The sequence below is a fragment of the Mesoplodon densirostris genome, chromosome 18 (assembly GCF_025265405.1).
Source record: "Mesoplodon densirostris isolate mMesDen1 chromosome 18, mMesDen1 primary haplotype, whole genome shotgun sequence".
Classification (NCBI taxonomy): domain Eukaryota; kingdom Metazoa; phylum Chordata; class Mammalia; order Artiodactyla; family Ziphiidae; genus Mesoplodon; species Mesoplodon densirostris.
In genome coordinates, this window is record NC_082678.1 from 13,539,970 (window position 1) to 13,562,853 (window position 22,884).

General features: G+C 52.1%; 1 protein-coding gene across 1 annotated transcript; it reads right to left on the reverse strand.

Moving 5' to 3' along the window:
• Positions 1-900: 900 nt before the first annotated feature.
• NARF (nuclear prelamin A recognition factor) lies at positions 901-21,758 on the reverse strand. The gene is made up of 11 exons (XM_060082048.1): positions 21,614-21,758; positions 20,581-20,661; positions 17,442-17,585; positions 14,825-14,957; positions 12,156-12,290; positions 7,909-8,027; positions 7,191-7,320; positions 6,110-6,173; positions 5,064-5,201; positions 4,626-4,783; positions 901-2,700 (listed from the first exon to the last, which is right to left on the reverse strand). The coding sequence occupies exons 1-11, from the start codon at positions 21,638-21,640 to the stop codon at positions 2,459-2,461; spliced, it is 1,371 nt and encodes a 456-aa protein (XP_059938031.1). The 5' UTR covers positions 21,641-21,758; the 3' UTR covers positions 901-2,458.
• Between the last annotated feature and the right edge of the window lie 1,126 nt (positions 21,759-22,884).

Here is a 22,884-nt window from a genome sequence, read left to right on the forward strand (position 1 = left end):
CAGGCGGTGTGTCCAGAAGCTTCTGTTGCTCAGCTTTGGGCCAGCAGGTGAGGCCACGGAACACCTTTAAGTCAGTGGCAGAACTTAAGAGCCTATTAACAGGCAGTGCCCTTGCCTCACACCCTAGGCCAGCATCAAACTGATGTGTGGGCAGTGCATGAACTCCAATCCTTACTCCAGCAAAGCTGAGGAGGAAGCACCCGTATCTACACTGGCTGGAACTGGACCAAGCTGACAGGCCTGAAGGAAATGGAATTGAGAAATCTGGGCTCAGATATGGTCCAGAGCAAGGGCACTAGAGACCAGCTATTCAACAGGATGACCGACATTCACACACCTACAGGACATGATCACGGTCCACTGGAGGTGTCAGTGGCACCAGGACTCAGACAACAGCACTCCTGCAGGGCAGCTGCTGGGAGTGACACGAATCTGGACCTATTCTGTTCCCCTCATGCCAGGATAGCACTGCTCACTAGCAGACACCCCCTGCCGATCGTGGCACCACCCCTCACCGTGACTGCTCTTATCACTTGAGTTATACTGAAGGAAAACCAATCTTCATTCCACTTTCCTCTCATGCGGGTGTAACCAAAGGTCAGCTGCAGGTAGGACCTGACACCACATGTGCGAACACGCGCCCCCCCCCGCCCCGCCCCCAGCCTGGGGCCTGGCCCAGGGGTGTTTTTGTTGTAGCTGGAAGAGGTGGCTTTCGAAGCAAGAAGAGCAGCCCCACCCAACTCCTGGCATCCCTGGCCCGAGGAGGGCTTCGGGCAAAGACGCTCCCCTGCTCCAGGCTGGAGGGAGTTGCCTGGGTGGGGCTGGTGAGGGAGGGCACACGCAGGCCCCTGGCTGGGGAGTCAGCATCTGGTTCACGCACTCTCCACACTCAGACACTCTTCAAGTGTTTATTCCATAATCAGTTACTGTAGAGGATAGAAACCCAATTGTATATAGGTTGAAAGCAAAAAATATACAATTTCACACATTATATCCAGTTGTCAACCCAGATAGGTATACAGGTACAATACAACATAGAGTAGATGAAGGAAATCTAACAGCCCAGGCTTTACAGCACTGAGGGATCCAAGAAGAACGTCACCACCCATGATAACAAAATTCAAGTGCTTTGAACATCGAACTGGAGGCCTATCCACAGACATCTTTGTTTCACAGGATGAGCCCTGACATGGAGTTCCATGATTCCATAATTTCCAATTCTTTGCTAGCCCTTTCTGTTTGTGGGTAAACTGCTCTCTTCCACCTTTCTTTAAGGCGAGCTCACGTGAGCACTACATGCCAGGTGGGGGAGTCCTGTCAGGAGCCATGGAGGCTTCACCAAGCCCCGTGGACGAGCCAGGCCCACGGTGTGTGGGTAGGACACCGGGGAGGAGAACGAGGAGAGGCTGGACCATCAGGAAGCTGCCTCATCCAAGTTCAGGGTCAGAAGGGCCATCACCTGCCTGACCCCACCCAAGGAAGGATGGAGGAGGCTGACTGCCGACCACACAGCCTAGCCTGAGCAGGGCAGCTGCCTCTCCATCCTTCCATCTGTAACACCTGTCATCCTTCGCAGGCCTCCCTCTGCCTCAAGGTGAGTTCACTTAAAGACTGAATGTGAAAGCGTGAGTTTGGGACATAAGTTGCCAGAGCCTGCAGGGCCACAGTTAGAGAGTCTGGTCCCAGGAGGCAGCTGTTACTGCACTCTGGACACCACAGCAGTGAGGAACGTGGCCCACTGTTGCCAGAACTTTTTCTCCAGAAAAGCTGAAAATCCAGATTCATATTTATGAGCCCCGATTCCTAAAGGATGCAGTTTATTCACATTCTGGCAAAAACATGAACCGCAGGCTCAGCGGCCATGGCTCACAGGCCCAGCCGCTCCGTGGTATGTGGGATCTTCCCGGACCGGGGCACGAACCCATGTCCCCTGCATTGGCAGGCGGACTCTCAACCACTGCGCCACCAGGGAAGCCCAGCAAAAACATTTTTAAGAATAAAATAAGTGGGTAAAAATAAGAGCCAACTGGGCAGACCATAGACCCCCGCATCCTGCCCGCTTCCTGTCATTTCCACATCAAATCTCTCTGAGGCATGTGAATCAGAACTCCTGGGGTCTTAGCTGTTCACAGGACACTTTCTGGATTTTCATTAAGCCCAGAAGACAGTACTCTGCCTCCATTCTTGTTCTTTGGAATTTTTCAGTCTTAAAGGAACCTCAAATTGGGGCACCCTTCTCTCACGTTAAAATATTCCAATCACATGTATATTACGAAGATAGCACCTCATCAAACTGAGGGAGGGGGCTGCTGACAAATGGGGGTAGCAGAGAATTCTGAAAAACCAAAGTAATAAGAGAAAAGCTGAGCTGTTTTCTTCCAGTGTCTCTGATACCCACACGTGGCAGCTCCTCCATCCTCAGGCAGCTGACAGGCCTGACTCCCAGCCTCCTCGACGTTCACCACTTGATGTCTCGGCTGTTAGCAGGATGCCCTGGGCCCTGGTATGCGGTATGCAGGGCTTCCTGGACTCGGGGGGAGTCAGTGCCATCCAGCCATTCCTGGTACAGCTCCTGCACATGGGCACTGGTCTCCGGGAGCCGCACGGGGATGTCAGCGTAGATGCCTTTCATCTTCTGCAGCAGGGCCTTGTCCACGCACCCATCCTCGGTCTGGGCTTGGCCTCTGCCGTTAAGGCACCCTGAAAAACAAAGGGAACTTACTCTTTCCCTCCTTTCACTTTTTTTTTTTTTTTTTTTTTTTTGGCCGCACTACATGGCATGTGGGATCTTAGTTTCCTGGCCAGGGATCGAACCCTCGCCCCCAGCAGTGGAAGCACGAGTCTTAACTGCTGGACCACCAGGGAAGTCCCCCACCTTTCATCTTAGAGGGACGGTGGTTCTGGAAGAGAGAGGAATGACAGCAGTGTGCAGTGTCTTGTGGCCAGAGCCTGGAGCTGGACCTTGGGCCCCAAGACCCCGGTCACAGGCTCACAGTCCCTGGTGCTTCCTATTCTCTCCTATTTACATTACCCATGAAATGTTTTTATCTAAAGCCGAAATAACTTGCCAACCTTTTAGAAGTGAGTGGCTAGTTTCTCTTGAAATTTATCAAAACCAGGAGAGCACAGAAATTATTAATGAACAGCTAAATCACCGGTGTCTACATAGTGTGTGCATCCACATCTGGGCTGCACGGGGTGGGGGGGGCGGGTGGGCGGGGACGGTGGATGGAGACCCATGAGCCTAACACCTGGGCCTGAATAAAGAACATGCCTCCTACGTATTGATGCTACTTATTTTCAAACGTGTTAGATGATGTCATGACTTGTAAGATAAAAATTCATTTAAGAGAACTTGCAGCAGGACTTCCCTGGTGGTCCAGTGGTTAAGACTCCGCGCTCCCAATGCAGGGGGCCTGGGTTTGATCCCTGGTCAGGGAACTAGATCCCACATGCCACAACTAAGAGTTCGCATGCCGCAACTAAGGATCCCACGTGCCTGCAACTTAAGATCCAGCATGCCACAACTAAAAGATCCCTCATGCAGCAACAAAGATCCTGCATGCCGCAACTAAGACCCGGCACAGCCAAATAAATAAATAAAAACATGAAAATAAAAATAAAAGAACCTGCAGCAAATTTCCAAACCTCCCTCCACTTATCCCTTGGCTGCACCCAACAGCTGCCCTCTGGACCTCACATCTCACTTCCCCAGGGGCCTGCTTCTCTCTCCTCAGATCCCAGCTCCTGCTCCCCCAGCTGATGCCCTAACTACAGGGCACAAGTGAGTCCTGCTGAGCCTCTACCCGGATCGGGGTGCCTTTCCTGGAGGGCCTGCATGGACCCCTCAAGCCCATAGCTCCCCCGCTGCCTCCTCGTCCTCATCTCCTGTCCACTCCTCCGCTCAGACCATGGGATCTGCCCTCCATGTCCTGGTCCCTGGAGTGAGGTCTCCAAGGCTGCCCATCCCCCATGGCCAGCACTCGCCTCTCTGCCCTCAGCTACCCGCACTGGGGCCTCCTCTCCCTGAGCCCATCTCGCACCTGGATCCGCATCCCCCCGCCCAGGTATTTCCACCTGCGTATCTTGTGGGCACCCCCCACCCCAGAATGGCACAGACATCCCCGACCCCCTGAGTTGGCTCTATCACCACCAAGGGGCCTGATGGGCCATGGGGGCCGCACGCTTCCCTCCTGCCCGACTCCACCAGCAGGTCCTCTTGCGGGACCCCTACCCCCTCTCATGGGCCTCCATCCATCACACGGGTCTCTCCCATCACTCACTGACAAACCTGGCTGGAGGAAGTAGGGGCCATTCAAGCTACCAGGCAGTCTCAGTGTTCTCGACACCAGCTGCCACACGAGCCGGCTCTCAGCTGCTGCCACCCAAGCAACTCTCTTCTGGGACCATGTCCCCAAGAGGTTTTCCAAGGTGACATCTCCCAGCCTGCACTTTCCAATATGTGCGTGTGAGGGAAGGAGAGGGACCATCACACCACAACCACCAGGGCAGCATCCACACTCCCACAAAGCCCTTGGAGCTGAGTGAGGCTGGGGGTGGCCAATTGGGCCCGTTTCCTACAGGGCTCAGAGGTGCCCAGCTCAGCCTGGGCCCCTGAGTCTTACCCCCGGCACAGGCGAGGACCTCCACAAAGTGGTACGGGAACTTGCCCTTCTTCAGCTTTAGGACCACGTTCTGGATGTTTCGAAAGCCATAAGCAGCAGCAAAGCGCAAGAGAACCTCCCCGCTCTTCTCGAGGGTGACCTCCTGGAAGTCTTTGTTCCTATAAAATCAACAACACAGACTTTGATCTGTAGGGTCCTTCCTCTGTGGTTTGAGGATTATTTCCAATCTAAGTTTGGAGTGTCAGCAAAATTTAAAAGTCTGTGAATAACACATAAAAGGCCTTTCGATCTCGACTGGTGTAAATTCTATAAATAGGACCTCCCTCCTGGACCTGCAGATGGCTTTGCGGGGCGGGGGTCCTATTTATAGAATTTACACCTGACAGGCAGCGCTGACCACACAGGAAGACAGACAGAGGCCGCCCCAGCCCCACGCACCTCAGGGCGCGGTAGGTGACCTCCCCCACGTCCTCGTTGAACAGCTCCTTGGCCGCATGTCTGAAGATGTGCGCCAGGTATCCGTCGGAGCTGGCTCCGTCATGGCGCCTAACCTCCTCTTCCTTCATATCTCCAAACCTCACCAGGCAGGAAAAGTGACAGCAAGAGTTAAATCCAACTCCCTAAGTTTTATGATCCAAGGTCGCAAAAACCTTTACAAGTATTTAGACTTTGGGCAAAAACCTCATCTGTGTTGGGTTTCACTGGCTGACGTGAAGCCTGCAGGTGCAGGCGCGCCCACTACTACCCAAATGATTCCTTTCCTCTGGCTGCATGTGTGTCAAGGTATGACCCTTAGAACCTCACAACTCGGGGCACGAGAACTAGGCATCTGAGGGCCACTTGAGAGGGCACACCGTCTGTGCCCAGTGAGGACAAGGCCTCTGGGTCAGCCTGGGCCCAAGCACGGGCTCTGGCCACAGGCACACCAGTCGCTCACATCCTATGCTTACAGTCCGCCTTCCACACCAGGGCCACACGTGGGCCTGACATCACTGCCAGAAGGATCTGCTGCGCAGCCCGTGGGTGCCCTGTGGCCCTCGCGTGCTCTTGCAGGCTGTGTGCACTCTGGGGAACAGGATGCAGCAGGAGTGCGGTCAGTGGTTGGGGTCACCACTGATGGCAGAAACCCAGTCTGCTGCTCTTGGGCAAAGGGACCTGAGGGAGCCACTCTGTGTCTGGAGGTGCCCCCCCATCCCCCATAGGTCCAGGTGTAACATCAGGAACATGTGAAGTTCAGGAGTGGGGGGTGCTGGTGTCCACTCCATGGTGCTGCGCGTGCTCTATTCAGAGCCAAGGGTCGTACGCAGTGGGGCACAAAGGGAATGGTCCCCCAGACCAGGGGCCTCACCACACCCATGCTTCAGTGTGGCACGTGGCCTCACTGTAAAGGAGGGAGGCCTTGGGACATGCACCTGGCAGAGGTCACAAGGTCACACAGGAGGCCCCCAAGGTGCAAGGGTGCCCCTCCCTGCAAAGCCACTTACAGAGTGTCCAGAGCAGCGTCTCTCACCGAGAGGTCACTTTGTTCCATCATCTGAGTGATTTCACCTACAGACAAAGAAGCAACATAAGATGCCATGACAGGACATGGCCCACATTTCCTCAGGAGCTGCTCCCGGTGTCACCTCCTTCCCCCGGAGGACATTCTAGGTTACAATGACCTTGGTCATCACGCCTGTCACAGGCAACAGATGCAAAGTAACACTGATGAAATGCCAGGGAAGAGTCTAATTCCTCCTTCTGCCCCTGAAACGGGGGCTTCTACAAACGTCTCCCGGTGTTTTTGCTTCCTGAGTGGAAAGCTTTCATGTGGATAGGATGACAGTTATCTGCAACAAGACCGATCGAAAATCAGGACCACTTTTGTATCTCCCTTTGCACAAGGGATCCTAAAGAAACCCTTAACACTAAGGGTGTATCCTGAACCAACTGCTGTGGTGTCAGGTGTGTGTGAGAAGACTGAACATCTGTGAAAAAGAGTCAAATCTACTGTATTCAAAGAAAAGATGCTCGAGTGTGCTTCTTAGGAAAACCCATCATCTAAGGTGAGCAGAGGGCTGTGGCTGAGGCTCTCCCACCCCACTCACCCCCATCACCGCCATAGGAGCCTGTGCGGTGGGCACCTTTCCACGGGCTTCCATGTGGGGAGTTTCTGGTCAGGGGACCCACTGTCCTCGGAGGTTGCCAGAGAGTCAGCCACTCTGCCTCCATGCCATAGGGACCTGTTTTCAAGGCCATTTGAAGTACACCCACCTGGGCTTCAGTAAAGACTTAATCTACCCCTCAACTGATGGCAGCATTCTGAATGGTTCTTGAGGATTCCAGGGAATCACTCCTATCACAACACTGAGAAGGTGGTGCGGGCTCTCTGCACAAGTCCAGGGGCAGGGCCTCCATGAGGAGTCCCCCAGCAATGTCCCCGGTCACACATGTGCTTTCTGCTTTGCTCTGAAGGACGAAGCTTCAGTGTCCCCAGTGTGGTTGTGCGTCAGGCCCTCACCGTGGACATGCACCGGCCGCGGGGCTGGCCTCCCCCTGCTGCCTTTCCCGAGGCCCCACCCTCACCTGAGGTTAGCACGCAGTCAGTGCCCCGGGAACCCCTCGAGGCTGTGAGAACATCTTCCTGAAGGGCCTCCAGCTTCTTGTCATAGCAAGGGGCCACGATGACATGGAAAATCTTGTCTGGGGACAGGTTCTGTGCAGGAAAAGCAAATCCATGTTGGGGGCCATGCAGAAGGGAGGGGGCAGCTTAATGCGCTGGACATGCCGCAAGGGAGCAGGCCTGGTGCTTTCTCGGGGTCCAAGCCCCGGCTCCCACAGACCAAGTTCCTGAGCCGCAGCACCCCCAAGCCCACCCACGGCGCCACGGCGCTCAAGACCTGCTGCCTGGACATTCACAGGGAGAAGCCAGAAGCTGGCCTGTTTCCCCTGAACTATGCACATGGTGACCAAACATCGTGACAACAAGCCGCTGCTGGACTGTAAATGAACGCCCAGCCATTTTCCCCGCAGACTTTCCAGATGCTTCCCAAGAGACCAGGCCGCCCCTCTCCGTGCCCCTGGCTGAGCAGGAATTGGTGGCAATGCCAGAAGCTGGAAGCTGAGTGACCAGGTGTCTCGATGCCCCCTTAATCAGCAGGGCCTGGGGCTGAGACCACCTTGCACACCCGGTGGAACCTCCCCTGCCCTCCCTCGCTCGCCCTCAGTTCCCATCAGCACCTGTCCTCACAGGGAAGCTCGTCGCCTGACCTGCATGCTGCCCTTCAGGAAGAGGCCGGCTTACCTGCCGTCTGGCAAAGTAGTCCTTCACCAGGGATCCCATAATCTGCTGGGGAGACTTGGCAGTGCAGAGGTGGGGGGTGACAGGGTGACCTAGCACCCGCTCAGCATATCGGACCCAGCCTGAGGAGGGAAGGGCCCCGTGTCAGCTCCTCGTGGCTGCCTCACCCGGCGTAGAGCAGGATACGTCTTCTTTCAGGAGTGCGTGACAGGCTCCCTCTGACCAGGCCGCCTCTCCTCAGCGGCTTGGCCACGGGAATCCCAGGTGCGTTTGCCATAAGACCGGAGGGTGCCGGGAATGCGCGCCTCCCTCGGCCCCAGACCAGAGAGAACAGAGCAAGAGGAAGGTAAGAGCTGGGGTAGCAGGTCTCCCCAAATCGAGAACAAGCCTTGGAGGAGCAGCTACGAGGTGGCGGCCTGGGCGGCTTGGTTCCAGCTCCACCTTGCCAGCTACAAAGTTGTTCTCATAGCCAGGATGGGTGGCCACAGCTCAGACAGGAGCCAATGGTCACCAGGCCTACCCAGCTTCACTCACCTATTGGAAATCAACAGCCCAGTAATTGCCCACTTTTAGGACAATGAAATATGAGAAACCCACACTCCCCAAGCAACATACAACAAGCAGCACAACCTGCAGCGTGCCCATGGCGTGCCCAGCACAGTCCTTAGCATTTCCCCTGAGTCGCTGACTCCCACAATGCCTTGTGAGTGCACCGCCGCTTCCACAGATTCCGGGGTGGACTGCAGGTCAGAAAGGTCAGCGGACCAAACAGCCAGCAGCTCAACCTGCAGGAGCAACAGCCTGCTCCCTTCTCCCGCTGGGCACGACCTGGTGAGGAGAGCGTCTGGTGTGCACACCACAGCACCATGAAAGGGGTGTCAGTGGGGGAGCGGGGGCGAGGAAGCCTGGAGACAAGCTGCCCACCAGAACCCTGGGGCAGCCACCTCCCCATGCCCACTCCCAGAAGGAGGAACAGCAAGCACCAGCCAATCCCATCTGAACAAACTCAAACCACAGCCATCACCTGCTTGCAGGCCTGAGCATACTCAGGAAATGTTCATGGTCACCAGCAGAAGCCCCTAAGAGAAATGCTGCTGGAGGATGGCTCCCCTCGTTCCCAGCCTCTGCACGTGTACATGGAATGGTTCACATTGAAAAAGAAAAACTAGGGAATTCCCTGGTGGTTCAGTGGTTAGTACTTAGCGCTTTCACTGCTGGGGCCCCAGGTTCAATCCCTAGTTGGGGAACTAGGATCCCACAAGCTGCATGGCACGGCCAATAAATAAATAAGTAAAAAGAAAAAAGAAAAACTATCAAAGGTCGTTGAGCGTTTGCGGGCCCAAGGCCACTCCCACCACAGGTCTGGCTTTGTAAGGCCCCTGTGCACCCTGGTCTCAGCGCCAGTGCCCGCACCTGAAGACTCGGCTCTCAGGCAGACCCCAGCTCCATGCTGCGGGCGAGTGTGCTACGTGCTGTGAAGGCCTCGCACAAGATCAGGCAGGACAGCAGGCGGTAGGAGCCAGGGCCCCGGAGAACCTCCTGGCCGGGCCGGGGAAGAGGACCAAACAGGGATGAGGAGGAGGAACCGGGTCACAGGATCTGCAGCACCTGGCACCGGAGACCAGACAGGCTAGCACTTTCTCATGGGCACCCCTGATCAGAACTTGCTACCAGCACCGGCATGGGGCTTGGTAAGCCCCGCTGGCCCCCCAACTTGGTGGCAGCATGGGTGTGGTGGATAGGGCACCCAAATCCCACCCTGTCAGACTACCCACCTCTTCTCAGTGACCCTCTCTGAAGGCAGAAAGGGAACCTGCTCAGAGAAGTGCCTGGCACAAGGTTCCCACTCTCCAGACACTCTGCTGGGTTGGAGAGATTACTTCCCACACTTCAGCTCAATGAGTGCTCTTGGTGGGATATCACACAGCCCAAGGCCCGTGAGCATGTCCAGAGCTGAGCAGCTCAATACCTCCTCTCCCATCCACCCCCACGGGGCAAAGGTACATCGGCAAGGTGGTGCTCCATTGGCTTGTGGGCAGCAAGGGCCTGCCCAGATGTCCCTATCCCGGCCTGGATGTGCTGCCCTCCAGTCTGAGGAAGCACGACTGGGACATAGGGACCCTGTGTGCAGAAGCTTGACAAGTCAGTCCAGGACCACCTATAGCCTGATTCTGCGTGCCAGGTCAAATCATCTGACTTGGTGTTGTTTTAATTTCCCTAAGTTGTCACAGGGAAGCAAAACGTCAGCACCAAATTCTACAAAAGGGTTAGGTCCGAACCAGATCTCACCTCATCTCCCTGAATTTGAGAGGTGGCATAAACCTGAACAACAGTTACAGTTTTGACTGGCTTAGCTACGAAGAGCTCCCGAAGGAAAATGCATCATTATCTAGGAAGAAAACTTGGAGAAGCTCCAAACCCATGAGTAAACAGCCCTGAGCAGCTCAAGGAGACCACCAAATGCTGCAAACACCACGCTGGAGGAGGGGGAGTGGCTGGTCTGCAGCAACAGCAGACAGCCCAGGTCTCCACCAGCGCTGCACTCACTCCAAGGACAGAGGGCCCATTGCTTTCTGCAGGAATCAACCACCTGCTTACTACCCAGGTCAGCAGGGCTAGTTCCTGCTAGGAGTGGAGGTTTCTGTCCCAGGCTCCATCCCAACAGGGCCTCCCACATAAGGAATCCATCGCTATCTGAAGGTTTGGTGTCAGGACAGCACGGGAATTCCTGTGATCCTGCTGACAGGAACGTGGAATGGGAAGTCTGGAACCACTGCCCTGGGGGCACGGGCCAAGCTCGGGTCATTTTATTTTATTTTATTTTTTAATTTTTTAATTTTTATTTTTTTGCGGTATGCGGGCCTCTCACTGCTGCGGCCTCCCCCGTTGCGGAGCACAGGCTCCGGACGCGCAGGCTCCGGACGCGCAGGCTCAGCGGCCATGGCTCACGGGCCCAGCCGCTCCGCGGCATATGGGATCCTCCCAGACCGGGGCACGAACCCGCATCCCCTGCATCGGCAGGCGGACTCTCAACCACTTGCGCCACCAGGGAGGCCCTCGGGTCATTTTATACTGCCTCTTCCTTGGATGGGTGGGAATGAGCCACAGTGAGTGGCTGTGTGGCATTGAGTGAGGGCCCCACAAGGATCCGGTGCGGGGATCCCAGGGGCAGGGGTACCTCTGCAGTGCCCTTGGAGAGCCAGGTGGTTCCCCGAGACCTCAGCTGTGCATACCTACTCCTAAGCAGCTGCGAAAACACCTACAAGGACGTAAATGCAGAAGTGGACACCACAGTCCAGCAAAGTGTGCATTTAGAGTCAGTTTATACATAGACTCTGGATACAGAAACTGCCTGACATGCCTGGAGAGCTGGGAGCATCCATGTGGGGGGTCACCTTTCCAGGAGGACAACCTACACACCGGAAATAAGCCCCACCTGATGCTGATCACCTCTCGCCGGCCCGCGGGCCGCTGAACAACATCACTCAGTTAATGAATCAACCCATGGGCCTCTTGGACAGATGGCAAATTTCCTTTCCATGGTTTTACGAGTGGGTGGAAAGTATTTCCAAATTCTAAGCCACCATAATGTCAACATTCGACTTTATTAAATCGTAATCCTAATGATTGATGGGTGACATGTAAAATGCTAGAAAAATTTGGAACCATGGTGGGGGAGGAGGGGTAAACTGAAAATAGAAACGTGAACAAAAACCTAAGATTATGTAGACCATACCTGGGCTCTCACAGACCTGATTTATTTAGAAATAATTTTTTCACTAAATGTCACTTACCAGTACAGCACTTCCTCCCTTCCCTTATGCATCATCTTTAAACATTTTCTTATTCCAAAACTTTCTATTTCTGCAGAATTAAAAAACCTGTGATAAAATTTCTCTACCTCAGGCACCAAGCTCTATATAATAAAACTAATTAAAGACTGTTTTAAAAAGTGCTCCAGGATGGAATCTAGTATTAATGTAAAGAAATATTTTTTATTATGTAACTTCTGTTTAAGCTGGCAAAAGATCCGTGGGTGTTCATATTATCTACAACTGTTTGGACATTTGAAATATGTCATACTTTTAATAAATATGTTGGTCGATGTAAAACTACTCAAGGCTCAAACTACTCCCCAAGACCCACTGACCCCCTGACCTCATCCACTGCCTAGGCCTGCCCCCAAACGCAGACTGATGTGAAAAGGTGCTTCAGGCACCCAGAGGCCCAGCCGCAGGCCCTGTGCTCACCAGGACAGGCAGAGGTCAGCATGGGTAACGTGGGCTCTTCCTCACTGTGCTGGCGGAATCGACGCACAAATTCTTTTTGACTCTCCAGGATGCTGAAATCTGCAGCGATTGTTGTATCGAAGACATAATGCACCCCTGCAGGGAAGAGAGGTGCATTCAGCTCCACATCACAGAATGTGGGATCTATTCTCAGGGTCTGGAGTGTCAGCGACAAACTGAAAGGGCAGACTCCACAAGCATCGCTAGCTGCTGAAGTAGGAGAGTGTGACCTTTATTCTTTCAAACAACAGCATGTATCATTTTTCACAATAAAACATATATATTCTCTCTCCTGCTTCCTCTTTTCCCCTCTACATGTACACAAACACCTTACCGTACTCCATATGTAAATTAATGGAATTTTACAAGGTACCAGCGGTATTCTCTTCCAATTCACTGGCTAAATTAAATTCCAGTCTGTAATGGTCTTTGATATCTTTAAAATAAACAAAATGAGTAAACTGGCTGAGCATACCTTTATTATGTTGATTTTTAACTAGCTTTCTTTTTCTTAATATTTTTCTTTTTTAAAAACTGAAGTATAGTTGATATACAGTATTATATACAGGTGTATGATATAGTGGTTCACATATTTTAAAGGTTATGCTCCATTTGTAGTTATTATAAAATATTTGCTATAGAGAATTCCCTGGTGGTCCAGTGGTTAGGACTCAGCGCTCTCACTGCCATGGCCCGGGTTCAATCCCTGGTCAGGGAACTAAGATCCTGCAAGCCGCGTGGTGTGGCCAAAAAACAAATTTTTTTTTGCTATATTCCCTGTGTTGTACGATATATCCTTGCAGTTTATTTTATACCTAATAGTTTGTACCTCTTTATCCCCCACCGTTATAGTGTCCCTCCCGCCTTCCCTCTCCTCACTGGTAACCACTAGTTTGTTCTCTGTATCTGTGAGCCTGCTTCTGTTTTGTTATATTCACTAGCTTATTATATTTTTTTAGATTCCACATATAAGAAATATCACACAGTATTTGTCTTTCTCTGTCTGACTTAACTCACTTAGCATAATACTCTCCAAGTCCATCCATGTTACTGCAAATAAGTTCTTAATATTGGAAAATAAACCTAAGACAAAAGAATGTGCTTTCGATAATTACAATAAAATAAAGCAAGCAAGTAATTTTAATATCTGCAGCTGGTCTAAACCTTAAAAGCAGCCAGTTATTCTTAAAAAGAAATATTATTGGGACTTCCCTGGTGGAGCACTAGTTAAGAATCCGCCTGCCAATGCAGGGGACACAGGTTCGATCCCTGGTTGAGGAAGATCCCACATGCCGAGAAGCAATGAAGCCCGTGTGCCACAACTACTGAGCCTGCGCTCTAGAGCCCACGAGCCACAACTACTGAGCCCATGTGCCACAACTAATGAAGCCCGTGTGCCTAGAGCCCGTGCTCTGCAACAAGAGAAGCCACTGCAATGAGAAGCCCGCACACCGCAACGAAGAGTAGCCCCACTCGCCGCAACGAGAGAAAGACCACGCGCAGCAACGAAGACCCAATGCAGTCAAAAATAAAAATAAATTTATAAAAAATAATTTAAAAAAAGAAATATTATAAATATTGTGTCACCTTAAAGAGTTACCTTAAAAATATCAGTTTCACTGTGGATATATTTTCTTTATCAATATTAACATATAATGCCCAATTATTTATTTTTTAAAAATCCCCCCCTAAAAATAGGGCCTTTCACTATGAGAAGACAGAGCATCTAATAACTTTGATCTCTGGTAAAAGTAAGCTAACCTTAGGCTTTTTAAGATTAAAAGCATAAAGGACGACTTAAGGAGTCCACGCTGGTAGCTGCAGCCTTAGTTTTGGTTGTGGCAGGCACTGCACTGAGAAACAGCTCCGCGGGGAAAGCAACACGGAGCAGTGAGGCAGGCAGACCAGTGCGAGGACATTGAGTCTACGTGTCATCTTATTAGTAATCCCAACGCGTTTACATCTTTAAAAATCCATTGAGGAACAGTAAAAACTCTTATTTGGCAAATGGCTCAAGTTCTCCTCTTCTGAGCCCACCTGTAGGACACTCGGGGTTGGAGGGGAAGTTCTAGTCTGACATGACAGGCAAGACAGAAGCATTCTTATCGCTGTTTGAGGCAGTATTACTCTAGTATTCGTTCACCTCTGAGTCCTCGTGTACTGACCTTTCACTCTTCACACAAAGGACATAGCCCATTCCCTTCCTGCTCTGATCTTCAGAGAGCTTCCTGGGAAACCAGATGCCAATCATTGTAGATGTGATTCTCCATCAAATAAACGCCCTCTGTAACCACTATGAGCCAGGCAACTCAACACTGCTGGGCAAGCGTGGGTCCCAGGTGTCCCCAGCTACGTGCCCCAAGATGGCCATTTGCTGTTCCCGGAGGGGCCATCCCCGGCCGTAATACAACACCCATCTGCATGGCAAGAGGGTAAGTGACACCAGCCTACCATGCATGGGGCAGAGAGACAGTCCTCTTATGTTCCACAGAACTCTCACGGAAGCTCTTACCTATCCTGTGCCCTTGAAGATTGAACTCTAGAGATTAAAAGGGCAGTTAAAAACTCAAGTTATAAATTCAAATTAAATCAAATTTATTTGCTATAAATAATATCAAAAGGCACCTCACCAAGACTTTTGAGGAAGCCACAGAGTCTTCTGGATGCATCAGTCACACTGAGGCTGAATTTCGCAGCAAAATAAGGCAGAGACTGAGGACATACCGACACTGCCAGCACCCTGTGCTCTGAGGCATCACATTTCTAGGAGAAACAGAGAAGCACATTGTACATGTGGTGGTTACACAGGGAGTGAAAGTAAGACGCCGTCATGAAAGGTCTAGAACAAACGGAATGTAACAGATGCCCTACGGGAAAACTCGTAAAATATACAAGACACTGGCAAGCACAAAGACAAAGGAGAAAAACACGAGAATGAAAAGAATGAGACATTCCAGGAGATTTTATCAACTTTGAGAACAATATTAAATCAGAAATATGTACATCGATATTATACCTAAATGCAAACATCTGGAGAAAATGGATAAATTTAAAGGAAAAATAAAAGTTATGTGCAATATTGGACTGTAAATAACTGAAATGACCCATAACAATGAAAATGGGGCCCTGAGGTCTGTCCCCAAGAGACCTCAAGCCCAGGTCACTTAGTGGCAAATTTTAGCAAATTTTTAAGTAGTAGATGATCCTCATTTTCTGTGAAGTCTTTAATAAATACCAAACAAACAAGCGTGAAACCAGGCTATCACACCCTGAATCCAAAACTAGATGCTGGCAGTTCAAGAAATCCCTAGAAAAATAGGAACAAATTGAGTTTAGAAGCGTGCTGATTCATCACGGACACACAGGATATAACCCAGGGGAGCAGCATGAGCAAGCATGTCGGGCATTGGAAAGTCAGCAGTGGGATCCCTTGACATGGGATTAGAGGAGAGAAGATGCAGGATTATCATGACAGAGACTGTTCAGGTCAGACACTGTCTGCAAATGAGGAAAAGCGGAAACCTGGACAGAGGCGTTCAGTGGTCACCTTCCACCACAGTCTACCTGTGGACTGGTCACAGACAGGACAGTCTGGTCCTGTCCCCATGCCCCTGCCTCGAAGCTCAGGCGAGACAACGCTGAGGCTGCCTGTCTCCTCTGGATGGGATTTCACCTTCATGTGACGCCTGGGAAGCCCACACCCAACAAATCCATCAGGGCGCCAAGCTGGCACACACTGACCTCCAGCTCCCTCACAAACTCCTATGATGCCCAAGCCATCCAGGCATGGTTTCTGTGGTTTGTGACCAGCAGCACCCTAATATAAATTCGGAAGCAGGAACAAGGGGGTGCAAGTTTCAAATGTTACTGGAGCAGGAAGAGCAGAGGGCAGTCTGTCCCCAGCTTCAGGAGCCAGACTCAGCACTTCCTGCCCCTCTGTCTGACACCCTGCCCAGGGAATTGCGAGGGCGCACTCCTCACTTCATTCTCACTCAAATATCACCTCCTCTGAGGGAGCCGATTTATGACCAAGAGGGCATCAGCCTGAGCCCAGAGCCGAGGGCAGCAGGGAAATAGAAACTGCTTTTTCCTGATGACAGCCCTGACTCACTCACTCTGCCAAACCCCCAACCTCTCCCACTTCTAAGCTTTCAGTTTCATGAAATAACTAAGCATTTTCTTTTTATGCTAGTTTGACTTGGGTACCGATTTTCTACAGCCAAAATGCTGATTGGTATGAGTATCTACATCTCTTTAATAGTAAAAGATTCTGCAAACATCTATTTAATAGTGAAACCTTACCAGCATTTCCACTAAAGTCTGAAACAAGACATTAGGACTATCTTTTTAAATTTAATTTTATTATCATTATTTTTTTAATTGGCCATGCCACACGGGGCATGTGGGATCTTAGTTCCCCGACCAGGGATCGAACCTGCGAGCCCTGCATTGGGAGTGTGGAGCCTCAACCACTGGACCGCCAGGGAAGTCCTGACATTAGTACTATTTTTATCACTACTGTTATTTCAGGTTGATTTAAAGGTCCTAGACCATACCATCAGAAGAAGAAATAAGATATACACAGACTGGAAAAGATAAAATTTGTTACCTGCAGTCCGTACACCTAGGAAAAAACCTGGGCCTCACATGGGCCAAAGCGCCCAGCAAGGTGTGTAGAGCCAGTACACACACTTCCTGGGAAGCAGCTGTGAGAGCACAAACACCCCAGGCCAGAGTGAGGGCAAAGAGAGATGTGCTTTACAGCCTCATCTGCCTCTGCGTTTCCTGTCTTTCCCCTTCACCTGTCTTCCTGTCACTACTGGAATACAAGAGACATTGAGTAGTTCCATCTGTACAGGGAGTCTGAGTCTGCAGGGATGAGCTGAAGGACCACAGCCCTGCCCCAGGTCACAGAGCCTGTGAGGACAGAAGCCCTGCCTCTGAGAATGCCCCAGAGGCAGAGTGGCAGCAGCTGAGCCACCACACCATCCCATGACCAAGCACTCAGAGGCCTCCCCCAAGCCAGGGGAGCCTGGTCGGTGGTGCCGGCCATAGCTGCTGTCCACATCAATGAGGGAGTGTGACTGTGGGTGTGGTTTTGTTCTGACAGGGCTATGGAGAGGGTCAACTACAGCAAGGGACACAGAGCCAGGGCCAAGATGCACTCCCCAAGCCCCAGCAGAGGCTTCATGCCTCACCTTGACCTCCGCCCACCTCTGGCGCCAGAAAGCGCCCGGTATGCCGTACCTTGTTAAGGTTCAGAACTCGGAAGAAGTCCTTGGCGTTCTGCTGGGAAACCTGGACTCCTTCCTCTGCAGACACACAGCTGTCACAGGCCAGGCAGTCACTCAGAAATATCTTGGCATCAGCCAATTTATGGAATTCTCCTTTCTACGAAAGAAAGATGATGCTCTGGCTTGATTCTTCAACAAAATCTCTTTAATACTTGCTTCTTCAGAAAAAGTAACAGCACAAGCATAATACAGAAAACTGGTGCAAAATCCCTGAGACATCCAGGCCAGGCCTGGAGCTCCAGGTGCTGCAGCCACCACGGTACCAGGGTCCCACGGATGGCAATATGCGGGGAGCGGGCCAGCACCGTCAAATGTGGCAGGAGGAGAGCTACACTTCTGGGCTTCTCCTGCCCCCACGCCTCTCCCTGCTGCCACTGGGGGCTCCTGCTTTGGCCTGCTCTGCACTCGCCGTTGAGCTCGCCCAGTCCCACGGCTCCCCACAGAAGCCTCCCATGGAAGCCCACAGACTGGCCTCCCTGAGAGGCTTACAACTAACGTACTTCACTGCTGACCCGTGGGCAACAGGGCCCTCGCGTCACAGAGCTGTGACGCTCAAACTCACACATCAGTGACTCTGCTCCCTTAGACGCCAAGACAATAACCCTTGGCTGCTTCATCTTCTCCTGGCTGCACCTGTGCCCACTTGCTCCCTGCAGCCCCCTCCCTAGGCAGAGGTCCACCAGAACACAAGCCACACCTCCGATGGAGGCCCTCATCGCCGTCACTCCTCCCAGCTCTCACCTCTAGCCACTCTGGCCCTTCCTGCTCTGGGTCTCCCTGAGGGAAATGCTCCCTGAGAGCCTGGCTCACCCCTCGGACCCTCGCAGACACCTGCCAGAACAGCACCCCCTGGCATCTATGTGTTGCCTCTTTTCCCTGAAATGCAAGCTCTGAGGGAGCAACCTTGTCTCATTCCCTTCTGTTCTCTGACATCTCCTGTATACAGAAGGCACTCAATAAATATTTGGTGGATGAACATATGAATATTCTAAAGCCTACTAGAGCCATTTCAACAGCTCCTGATGGTTGTACATTGGTTCTTCTTTCAAACATTTGGTGAGAGAGGGCTTGGGGTGGGGGTGGTGTGGCCCTCCCGTCCACAGCAGCTCTGAATAGGAGTGCACACTGTCACCTGCCTCCTCCCCATGTGCCCCTGTGTCACTGTGCAGCGCTCACTCTGGGACCTTGTTATGTTGCAGATACTCATTCAGGAGGTAAGGACAGGACCCAAGGGTTTGCACTTCTAACAAGCCCCCAGGTGGGGCCAGAGCTGCTGCTCCAAGGGTCTGGAGCACAGGGCTTGGCACACAGCTGGTGCCTAATAGGTACTGTTGAGCGGCACTGAGAGCTCTGCCTCCACTGCCCCTGCAGAGGCGCCCAGGACCACACTCTGAGCCGCCGCGGGCAGCAGGGCTCCCTCCCGGCCTACGAGCCACACGCCACCCCGTCATCCTCATCCTTCTGCAGGCTTTCAAGGGCCAGGCCTGGTTCCTTTCCACCTGTTGCGGTCCTTCCCCTTTCTCCTGCTGCCTCTTAAACACGGGCATTCTCTGCAGAAGCCTATCCATTGGCCCTTCTCTCCAATCAGCCTCACTTCTCAGAGCAGCGTCAGGCCCCTACTCAACCTCTCCAATCTCGGCCTCCAGGGAGCCCTCTCCCTCCCCAGCTCCAGACTGACATCCTGCAAAGCTCAGCGTCCATGCAGCTCAAACTGCACTCAGCTCCCTGTTCCGTGCCCCCTTTCCTGCTTCTGCCACTCTGGCTGGCCCACCCAGGCCTCACCACCCTCAGCCTCCCAAGTAGTTTCCTTCTATTCTTCCCCTACTCTAGTCAGCTTAAGCCACCTGCCTTAAAACATGCATCCAATCTATCTCCTTGCCCTTAACACCTTCCCTGTGCCTGATGAGCTTTCACCCCATCCCTACATCCCCACCCTCAGTTCTCACCACCCCTCAGGGCCCACTCCAGTAGCCACTTTCCTGACTGGCTCTTCCCATCAGGGGGTCCGCCCACTGTGCTGGCAGGGCGCCCACTTAAGCCATGTACACACGTTATCTCCCGGCTACCACAGCCCTGGGAGAGAAGTAACCCAACTCCCCATGTCACTGATAAGGAAACTGGGGCTCCCAGGGTTAGATGTCTGTCCAGGGTGATGTAGCCAGAGGGTGGGTGTGGGAGGCCCCAGGCCAGGTGCTCTGGGGCTGCAGGGCCCCAGGTGCTCCCTGCCTCTCTTCTGCCTCAGTGCCCTGGGTGCTTGTCTCATCCCCTGCTGCTCACAAGGCCTACGGTCACCAGAGCACACAGCAGCCCTGGTACCTGGCAGAACCGGATCAAAGCCTGTCCGACTCAATGTTGCATCAGGACTCCTCAACGAAAGAGGAAACCTGCTGCTTGCTTCTTCCATGTTGCCAAGTCTCCATTTCTAAAACCGGCACCAGTACTTTTTAAGGGAAGAAATAACCTTAACCTCCCTGTACCGCATCCTCCTCTCTGTAAAATGGGGACAACAGTAGGGCTTACTTGAAATGCTCATTCTGAGCATGAAATGAGATCACATGTATAAAGCACTTTCTCTAGCGCCCAGCTCAGGGTATGTACCCAGTAATTGTAAACTGTCACTACTAGCTAAGGAAAACTTAAAAACTCAAGAACTGAGATTAGAAACCATTAGAAAAATAAACTTACAGAATCAGGAAATCTGAATTATTTTATAAATTACCTACCTAAAATCCCATCTTACAGAATAGAACTTTTCACTAAAAAAAAAAAAAAAAAAAAAAAGGTTTAAACATGACAGCTCTATTTCTAATAAACAGTCAAGGACAACATTTTTCTTTGTCCCTAACATGGTATGTCTTGGCTTGGTGTATTCTGTGAAGAGACACTGTTTCGTACTCTTACCTTGAAGATCGTGTGCCTCCAACTGACTGACCTGCACGTTTGGCCCCTGGCAGGGGCTTTTTAGCCCCTGCATTTCTTGCTTCTTTCTTTCTTACAGCAATGATGTATCTGTTGATGTGAGCCCCCAAAGAGGAAAAAAACAGCAGCAGCTGTTTACTCCAGGCTGATACAAAACTGAAAAATCTACTTGCCTCTCCATTCTCGTGGGCTGGACTTGGTACATCGACTGATGCATTCTCTTGGTCATCGGTTTTTGTTTTTTTACTACATTCCTTGAAAAGGCAAAGGAACATATGAAAGAACAACTTTTAATCTGACTCTGTGAATTTAAAAAAACATACATACTTGCTGATGAATTCATCACATGTCTCAAAATCTTTTCTACAGAAATAGAAGCACTTATAATTGTGGACATACAAACACACCCATACACACCTTTATACCTGCATTGTTTGCAGCAAATGAAAACTAGAACCAATGTGGCCTCTCATGACAGGTAAATTAATGCCAGACTACCTGGACATGTGTATACTTGGAATACAACGAACTAAGGTTGTGTGTAATGCTACGAAAAGGTATCTCCTGTATAACGTTGAGTGAAAGAAAGAGCAAGTGATGGAATAATATTTATGATACGATCCAATTTTGAAAAAACAAACAGAACCCTCCCCCCCCCCCGTGCATCACAGCCTAGAAGTAAGTGGGTAACGCTATCACAGTTACCGTGGTTACCCAGGTAGCAGAAGGCCCAGGCCGTTTCCTTCCTGCACTTCTGTATCGTTTTCGTTACTGTAAGCACGAAAGTTTTTAGGTAGCATAAAGCCCCCTAAAAACACTGTTTATCACCGTATCGCTAATTCACACCAAGGATGGTGTCTGCTGTAAGTGCCCTGACTGGTAGCAAAGGCTGGTCGGTTTGTCTGGTGGTTTTTGGCTTCCAAGGTACTTTGAAAGGATAGACATGCGCCCCGACGTCACGCCGCCTCCAGGAGACGGGAGCGGGAACCGGACGCGCGGGTGGCCCACCCTCAGCGGCCTCCACCCCCGAGAACGGCAGCTGCGGGCCGGCGCCCGGAGGTTCTGTCAGCGACAACGCGGAGGCAGAGGCGCTCGGAGCTGCCAGGCTCCCGACGCCCCCGAGGGCCTGGGCTCTGCGAGCGTAGGCTCCTCCCGGCCCCGGACCCTGCCCCGGACCCCGCCCCGGCCCAAGCGCGCGGAGCCCACCTTCCGCGTGCAGTGCTCACACTTCATCTGGAGCGGGGCTGGCAGGTCCGGGTGCGCGGCCTGAGCGGAGCACCGCGAGACGCGTTCACCACCGCCCGCCTCCCGCTGCCCGCCACCCTTTGTTGTCTTCGCTCCGACGCGGCCCCACCCCTCGCCGCTCCGCTCGACCAATGAAAGCTCCGGGAGCGAGCGAGCCACAAGCCTGAACCAACAGGAGCGCGTAGAGGGCGGTGCGGCTCCACGCTTCAGGGCTCTGCCTAGGCCAATGAGACCGCGGGAAAGGGGCGGGTCAGGCCCTGGAGCCAATAGGAGCATGCGGGGCGGAGCGGGCGGGACCCCCGCGAGGACCGCTGCCGGTTCCCCGGTGGGTTTCCGCGGCGTGAGGGTCTGATGGCGGCTCTGGGCGAGCTAGCTCACCGTCCCAAAGGGACGGCCCGAGATCGTTCCCAGGGTGCTCGGGCGCGTCAGCTTGGCGCCAGACGCGCGCTCCGCTCCGGGCTCGGGCCGGCCGAGACGGCGCCGCCCCGCCGCCATTTTCACCCCGAGAGGCGTCACGTAGGCCCGGCGGGGCGGCAGTGCGCACGCGCGGCGGGTCGGGAGCACGTGTTGCCGTCGGGAGCGCGAGGCACCTGTGAAGCGGTGGTGCTGGACCTGCGTCTTTCCCCTGCCTCTAGCAAACCGGGGGTGGTGGGGGCGGATACAAGGCTAAGTGGAGATGCTGAACTCTGTCCACTGTGAAGATTTTATTAAGCCTGTACATGGTCATCGTACCATCGGAAATGAGAAATACACCTGGAAGAAAAGCATGAGGGTGTCTATCACACCAGCAGTTCACAGGAATCTCAGGAATGGACCCTTCTTCCTCCTAACCTTGGGGGAGGGGGTCACAGAGGTCAGCAAAACATTCAAGTATATTCCACATAGCAGAACCTCACTAGGATCTTAAAATTTTCCCCATTAAAACCGTTTTTAAAAAATAATTTTTGGTTCATACCACTTTTTTTTTTTTTTTTACAAATGCCATCAGTTAAATTCAGGAGGTCCTCACTAGCTGCCAGATTAACGCACTGTATTACTCAAATCTATGTCAGCACCTCCCAGAAAACATCTTCAATTATCAGCTGGAAGAAAAGAATAATTTCAGGTTGTCATTCGTATATATTTTGTTAATGTTTTAAAAACATAACAGTATCATTGTGTGAAAAAAGCAAGTTACAATTAGTTCCATCGAATGTGTATTTAGTGTCCAGGTTTCCCCAATGGTCTCATCA